This window comes from Ursus maritimus, unplaced genomic scaffold (genome assembly GCF_017311325.1).
Source record: "Ursus maritimus isolate PB19 unplaced genomic scaffold, ASM1731132v1 scaffold_2, whole genome shotgun sequence".
Classification (NCBI taxonomy): domain Eukaryota; kingdom Metazoa; phylum Chordata; class Mammalia; order Carnivora; family Ursidae; genus Ursus; species Ursus maritimus.
The window spans coordinates 42,798,280-42,806,423 of record NW_024424452.1 but is presented as its reverse complement, the minus strand read 5'-3'; the positions used below and the strand labels follow the sequence as shown (position 1 = coordinate 42,806,423).

Genomic DNA, 8,144 nt, shown 5'->3' with positions numbered 1-8,144 from the left:
AAAATTTTAAAAATATTTCCTCAGTAATTCTAGTTCTTTTCAGAAGGATGATCTGTTGGAATATCCAGGTTGACTACTGCCAGAGGTAGGGGTGTTCAGCCTTCCTCCTCACTCCTTCCCCCTTGAACGTCCTGGCACAAAACATCCAGTAGTTTCCACTCAACTTTCTTATTCCTAATGTTTTTGTTCATAAAGTCATGGGACGCATCTCAGCCCTGGTTGTGTTCAAGGATCTTCATTGGGAGGTGGTCGTCCTTCTAGCCATCCTGATGTTCACGGGCACGTGCATCAGCGTGCCTCTCGTTATGCATCATTATGCTTATAATTGTCTTTCCTGATAAATTAGAATGATTGGTATGATCTATTTATATCTTTGAGTCACTATGATGCCTAATGTGCTTTGCAAATCACTGCACTCTATAAATGGTTGCTGAATAAAAGTCTTTCCCTTAACAATAATTCCCTGAAGGACATTTAAAAACCCAGTTGTCTGATTTATTCAGGCTTTGGGAAGAGAAGTAAGACAGACATTTCCTACATAGTCACCAACACTGCCTTTACCTCTTATATTTTATCAAATCAGTCTTCATGTAAATCTTGGGGTTGGTGAACTTGGTTTCTCTTGACATCTCAGTGTTTTGTAAACTTTTTGTCTGAAAAAACTGAAATTAACTAAAGTAAACTCCGCCTTTGCTCGAAGAATACTTATTTACCTTTTTAGTGCTTTACAGAGATGGAAAGTTTTTATAACCTGAATTATTACTTCTGGTATTAGATAAGATGTCTTTGTCCACATTCAGTCATTTATTTCTCTCTGCCACAGCTCCCTGAGGTCTCAGAGGGCTCTGGGCCTTAGAATCCCAGAAGGCTGTAATACTCTCCGACTTAATTATAGAATCTGAATTGACATATGAATATAGAATAGGCTATTTTCAGCCTTTTATTTAAGACTCAAAAAGATTTGGACATCTCAGTGTCCAGTAAATTCTTCATGAAAGGTTTCAGTGCATTTTTTCCCAATCACTTAAACTTTTAGGACAGATGTCATTGCTTTGACAAGCGACCTTGTACTGCCGCTTCTTTCAACATTCAAAAGATCTACAAGACTGTGAGCCATTAAACCCAAAGTCATATGTTAGCATTCTTGGTCACTTGAACATAAGTGGGTAAGTGTATTGAAATGCTGAGAAATCTCAGAAGTAAAGAAGTAATGGGGGTGGGGCAGGAAAGTTTATCAGTGTAGACTTCTATGTTTTATTAAGATGACTTTGAGAATAATAAAAAATTAAGAATGATGTAGGTTATAGTAGAAGAGTAGAGAATACATTCTAGGAGGGAAAATCATAGTCTATGAGAAAACTCAGAAACAAAAGGAGAATTAAAGCATGCCATCACTTATTAAGTTTTTGTTTGTAAGGTCTAGTATGTACCCTGTACTGTGGTGAGGTCATTCAGAATGCATTGCTCTGATCTCTGCCCCAAAGAAACAGTCTATAGAAGGTGTGTATGTATGTGTGTGTGTGTTATATATATTCTTTATACTATACATGGTATTATGTACTATACTCCATATATATTCTATACTATATATAATATATAGTATAATGTACTATATTGTGTATAATGTACTATATAATATATAGGATTTAGTATAGAATATATGTATATATAATGATCTATATACTATATATAATAATATAATACTACTATATATAACATATATATGGTACTACAAGATAATATCCAACCTATTCACCATACAAGTACGATTTCAAGATCTGTAAATGTTAGGAAGAGGAAAAGCATCTATGTGGACTCTAATAGTCAGAGAAGGTTTATTGAAGGATGTGGGACATTATGAAGATTCAGATATAGACAACAACAGGCCATACAAGTATGTGAAACAGCATGAGAAAACGTATAAACACTATAGTTGTGGCCAAGAACAGGGGCCATCTTAGATATAATCAAACTCTTGCTTGAATCACAGAAAAAGAGGCTGATGCTTTAGGGAGATGGTGTAAACAGTTTGAGTCACAAAACTGATTAAAATTAAGCAACATCCTTGACCTTCCCTAACTTTGAGTGTGTTCATCGTATCTTTGACTTACCTTGTTCCTGTTGTTTTTGTTCTTTTTTCTCATCTCCTAACCTAAGGTTTAGAGATGATAAATCTCCTATTATAAAATTTGGTAATTTAGGAAAATTCAAAAATTAAAATCGGAATATTTCGGGAGAGTCAGAAAGGGCAAAATGAGTTTTTACTTGAATAAGTAGCATGGGACCATGCTTGCCTTGGAAAAGTGTGTGGGACAGATTCTGTCATAAAATGGCAGTCGCATAAAATATGGTGGGGGGCGCCTGGGTGGCTCAGTCGGTTAAGTGTCTGCCTTTGGCTCAGATCATGATCCCAGGGTCCTGGGATTGAGTCCTGCATCGGGCTCCCTGCTCAGCATGGAATCTGCTTCTCCCTCTATCCCTCCCTCCTGCTCTTGTGCTCTCTTAATCTCTCTCTTTCTCTCCCTCTCAAATAAATAAATTTTTAAAAATCTAAAAATAATCTTTGGTGGGTAGAAAGTGGATTTGAAGTTAGAAGACTTAAATTTCGGTGCGGACTCTACTATTTGAGCGTATTATTTAGTTTTTTAATATTCTATTCGGATTTTAAAATGAGCATACAATAAACTAGAAATTATGCTTTATGCTAGGGATTCAGCTATTAATAATAAAAAAAAAATCATCCTTGCTTATAAGAAGCTATAGAGGGAGCCAAACATGGGAGACGAGTTCAATTTAACAACTTAAGTGCAAAGACGAGGACGCTTCCAGGTTACTCTGCTCAGGAGATGGCACTTGGTGTGCTTGTCTTACCTAAAACAAGGATACAAAGACACCTGAGCCGTCTACCGCATGGTGAGGGCCAAAATGAGGTAGCTTACAGCTTGTTTTCTGCAAAGTGCCATACAAAGGGAAAGGGTGACGATGGCAGGTGTGTGGAACTACCTAAGCAGAGGAGCCAGAGCCGAGACGATGAAGACTGAACGTGCACAGTGCATCACATGAAGTTACTCCTTATACTTTACAGCCGTCGGAGGCGCCAACAAGTTGAGAGATGTTGAGAGGTGCAAGTATACCGGGTTTCTCCTAAGTTCCTGAACCCGATTCTGAAAGTAAGATGATTAGAGCTCTGGATGTTATTTCATTATGAACTAGGTGCTATTTGTATTTTGCTAACATTTCTAACAATGAAATAGCTTAGACATGGTAGCCATCTTCCTCTGAATGAAAGCATGTGTTATAAAATGATACCCTATAAAATTAAGGGAAGGAAATGTTTGATGTTAGACCCTGAGAAATTCTGCTGTTAAGAGGCAATTACTACTCCTTCCTCCTGTGTCTTAGCTAGACTATGCCCTGGTAGAAAGATTTCCAAGGGTGTGGACAGAACACTGGAGAGATGATCTATTTCCTGAAGCGAACCAGGACGGGTGAGGTCACTGTTCTGCCTCTGACAGTCGAAGTGCCATACACAGCCTCATTCAAAAGGAATAGTGGAGACGCATTTCCCAATCCCAACACAAGAAATCTGCCTTTCCTTCATCTCACCACCCCCGTTCCGAACCTTCCAAGATGCCTTCTGATGTAGGTCAAATGATGAGTTGGATTCTCAGGCTGTTGTCTGCCAGGAATTGTTCTTGAACTTAAAAAATAAAAATAATGTTTGCTTTTATCATTGCACCCACCTGCTGACTGTATTTGGCCATGACATGTGCTTTTCTTGCTTGCCCCCATCCTAGCCGGCCACCCACTGTGATGGGTAGTGGTCAGAGGACAGGCGTATCATGCTACCAGTAATCATCTGCACTAGCAGATGTTATAAATGACATGTGTAATTTAGATATGTGGATATTCCAAAAGCCTTTTTTTTTTAATTTTGGGAATATAATAGTATCATATTTGGAAGTAGTAATCATTCTTATTTATGTTTGGACGGTATCTTTTCCAACAAAATGAGGTGGAAATATTCTGAGCTAAAAGTTATTTTAGCTAAAAGCTAAAAATATTTAGAATCATCAAATTAAAATGTGTTTATTGTTAAATATTTGAAAATATTAAAAATATACCAGAAAGAAAACCCAAATCACCTCTAATCTTATCATAAATACGGCTTGGTATCTTATTATAAATACGGCTTGGTATCTTATTATAAATACGGCTTGGTATCTTGCTTTTTCTCTTATTATGGTAGGAGACTTTCTCATGTCTCACATAGTCTTTGGGAATATGAACGTTGCTTCTTTTATTGTTTCTTTTAATCTTTGTATATTTCTATAATATAAGCTAATTGTTCTCCCATTATTGGAGATTAATAGTTTCTTGTAAAAATCATCAGAGGGAGTATATTTGTTAAGAGAATGAAAGAGGGAGGCAGAGGGAGAGAGAGCTATCAATAATCTGGGCCTGAGACTATGATACTGAAAGAGAAGGCGTTGGGGAAATGTTCTTACTACAACGATGGCTGCCATTTTGTCTCTCCCAAACTCATTCACAGAAAGACGTCATCCAGATGCACAGTTTCAATAGAACCACCGTGGTTACACAGTTCGTCCTGGTGGGCTTCTCCAGCCTGGGGGAGCTCCAGCTGCTGCTGTTTGTCATCTTCCTTCTCCTGTACCTGACAATCCTGCTGGCCAATGCCACCATCATGGCCGTTATCCGCTGCAGCCGGACTCTGCACACTCCCATGTATGGCTTTCTGTTCATTCTTTCCTTTTCTGAATCCTGCTACACGTTTGTCATCATCCCTCAGCTGCTGGCCCACCTGCTCTCAGCCACCAAGACCGTCTCCTTTGTGGCCTGTGCCACCCAGCTCTTCTTCTTCCTTGGCTTTGCCTGCACCAACTGCTTTCTCATCGCGGTGATGGGCTATGACCGCTACGTGGCAATTTGCCACCCGTTGAGGTACACACTCATCATGAACAAAAGGCTAGGGTGGGGGGTGGTTTCCCTGTCCGGAGTCACGGGTTTCTTCATTGCTTTGGTGGCCACCAACCTCATCTGTGACATGCCTTTTTGTGGCCCCAACAGGGTCAACCACTATTTCTGTGACATGGCACCCATTATTAAGTTGGCCTGCACAGACACCCATGTGAAGGAACTGGCCCTATTCAGCCTCAGCATCCTGGTGATCATGGTGCCTTTCCTGCTAATTCTCGTCTCCTACGGCTTCATCGTTAACGCCATCCTGAAGATCCCCTCGGCTGAGGGAAAAAGGAAGGCCTTTGCCACGTGCGCCTCCCACCTCACGGTGGTCATCGTGCACTACGGCTGTGCCTCCATCATCTACCTGAGGCCCAGATCCAAGTCTGCCTCAGACAAGGATCAGTTGGTGGCAGTGACCTACACTGTGGTTACTCCCCTGCTTAATCCACTTGTCTACAGTCTGAGGAATCAGGAGGTGAAGACTGCCCTCAAAAGAGTTCTGGGAATGCCTGTGGCAACCAAGGTGATCTAACAAAAACCCCTAAAATTAATGAGGGAAGCTACGGAAGTCAAAGGCAGGATATTTTCCCTGTCCTTTTACCAATCCAGTCCTGACGTGGGCAATGCTTCCAAGGACTAAGTCCGCTGTTGCCTTTTTCTTTCCTCCCAGGCCAGAAATAGCATGAGTCCGTCTACATGCTACATTGTCCAATTCCTGGTTAAAAAACAGAAAACAAAAAACCAGGGGCACCTGCGTGGCTCAGTCGGTTAAGCGTCTGACTCAGTTTTGGTTCAGGTCATGATCTCAGGGTCGTGAGACTGAGCCCTGCGTTGGGCTCTATGCTGAGCACGGAGTCTGCTCGGGATTCTCTCTGTCCTTCTCCCTCTGCCCCTCCCTGCTGACACTCTGCCCCAAAACAAACAAACTATGAAACAACTCACACTTGGCAAAAAGAGAAAAGCATGTTTCTTTTGAAGGGAAGGCAGTACTCAGGTTGAAAGGGGGCCGTGGTTAGCTTTCCTGGTCGAACAGAGCAGAGTCTGCAAAGCTATTTGCAGCACCTGACCCAGGACACAGGCATCCGCACGTAGTAAACCCGCTAGGCACCAGGTTCCGTGCAAAGTGGAATTAAGATGAGTAAGGTGCTAGTTTATAGACGTGCAGGAGGGGCAGGAACAGAGAAAGAAAACTATGACAATGCACGATGACCAGATCCGCTAAACCGATAAAACTAAGTGTTATGAGAGCCAAGAGAACAAATATTTATTCTTTCTGAAGGGAAAAAAAAAAGTTTGGAATTAGTGAGATGAGAAGAGGGGGGAAACAATTGAACTGGGCCTTTAATGAAGAGCAAGATTTCAATACTAAGGAGCTGGGTTTTCCAGTGATGAAAACAGCGGTCAATATTACCAGAATTGTTAATTTTTTTCAAACTTTAAAACTAGTTTCTTACTATGTTAATTCTAAATTAAACACATTTAAATCATTGTTTGTAGTTTTGCTTTGTTTTCATGGTGATGTGTTCAAGTTTTTAGGGGATATAATTTTATTTTGATAATGGACCTAAAACAGCCAGTGATGACATCACATCTGCTGTTAGAGTGGAACACAACGTTCTGGAAAGGCTCAGAAGGCCAAGATCTTGCAGCTCACTGACCCCGCGATGGTCACAGCAGAAACCCTACGTGACTCTAACATTTGCTTGTCATAACTTGAACTACAAATACTAAACGGAATTTAATTTGTCTATTATTTTGTGCTATTATTATTTTAAATCTGTTATTATTTTAAATCTATTGTTTTATTATTTTAGATCTATTATTTCAAGCCATGTAATTTGAGACAATATTTAAAACTCTTCCAACTGATGCACCTTGGATTTTTTTCATCTGGACAACTGAGGGGTTTTGGGGGTTGTTTTTCTATGAATATGTGGGTTATCTAATGAGCACAGAGCTTGTCTTCCAGTTCAGAGAGCCAGTTACTATTAATTAGACCTTTTCTCTGCCCAGTGACCCACCCATACTAGAATAAAATTCTCCTGATTTGTTAAAAGTATGTTTCACCACCCAAAGGAAAAATGGTTAGCATTAATTGTGTGACTGTGAAAATAACTTGTAAACAGGGAACACGTTTTCATATGACCAGTTAGCCAGCACGCTCTCTTCCCTGGGGAAAGCTCCCCGGCTGCTTCCCACAGCATAATAAATACTCGTGTTCAGCGCATTACTTCCTGGGTGTCTGCGTGGTTCAGCTCTTACAAGTTAAACTGCCTGGGTCTGTTCTCAAAACCATCTGTGACAGCTGTATTTATTATTCTAATTATTCTGCTTGTGACATATAATTTTGTGGTGTGGACTGGTGAAGTGTTACCGCAATAAAGGTTATTTGTTTCTAATATAGCGAGATGGAGTGTTTTGGAAAAATAAAATATGAGCAAGAAAATCACAAAAGAAAGGAAAATCATAAAAAACCTAGAAGTGTCATTTGCTTAGATTATATTGCGAATGTCTCTAAGGTCCCACTCCTCTGTGAATTCATGAGAATTTTTCTGATGAATTGTGGGTGGGCTTGTGCTCCATGTGCTCTGAAGATCTCCAATCACATGGGCCAACACTTAAAGTAAAAGCCTCATCCCTAAGTGAAACTATTTATAAGTACGTGTATGTTCAGGCGTTTTGAGTTGAAATAAAACATTTCAATTATATAAGGATCATTCTTTCAATTTTCTGCTCTACCAGACTTTTTTGAACTAGTCAACCAACTATCTGATCCTATTTGGGGCAGGTGAGAAGGCTTCTATTTTATGTTTTCAACAACGTAAAAATGTTCTTTTTCCTGTGGATGGTATAGAGACGTAATAAGCCAAAAAGAAAACAAAGGAAATTGTGCTATCCTGATGGGCATATAGGTGATTGTCCTCGAATGCTATTTAAGGCCATACAACCAGGTGCCTGTGTGGCCCAGTCAGTTAAGCGTCTGCCTTCAGCTCGGGTCATGATCCCAGGGTCCTGGGATCGAGTCCTGCATTGGGCTCCTTGCTCAGAAGGGAGCTTGCTTCTCCCTCTGCCTGCTGCTCCCGCGCTTATGCTCGCTCTCTCTCTCCCTCTCTCTCTGACAAATAAATAGATAAATCCTAAAAAAAAAAAAAAAAAAAAAA

The 8,144-nt window shown here is 40.3% G+C and overlaps 1 protein-coding gene across 1 annotated transcript; it reads left to right on the top strand.

Annotated features, from left to right (window-relative positions):
* Positions 1–4,558: 4,558 nt before the first annotated feature.
* Positions 4,559–5,515, top strand: LOC103672137 (olfactory receptor 10T2). Its single transcript, XM_008700805.2, has one exon. It carries the CDS (start codon positions 4,568–4,570, stop codon positions 5,513–5,515), a length of 948 nt encoding a protein of 315 aa, XP_008699027.2. The 5' UTR covers positions 4,559–4,567.
* Positions 5,516–8,144: the final 2,629 nt, after the last annotated feature.

Excerpts from the sequence above, each read along its gene's own strand:
- LOC103672137 (XM_008700805.2), top strand. The coding sequence starts at position 4,568 with ATGCACAGTTTCAATAGAACCACCGTGGTTACACAGTTCGTCCTGGTG.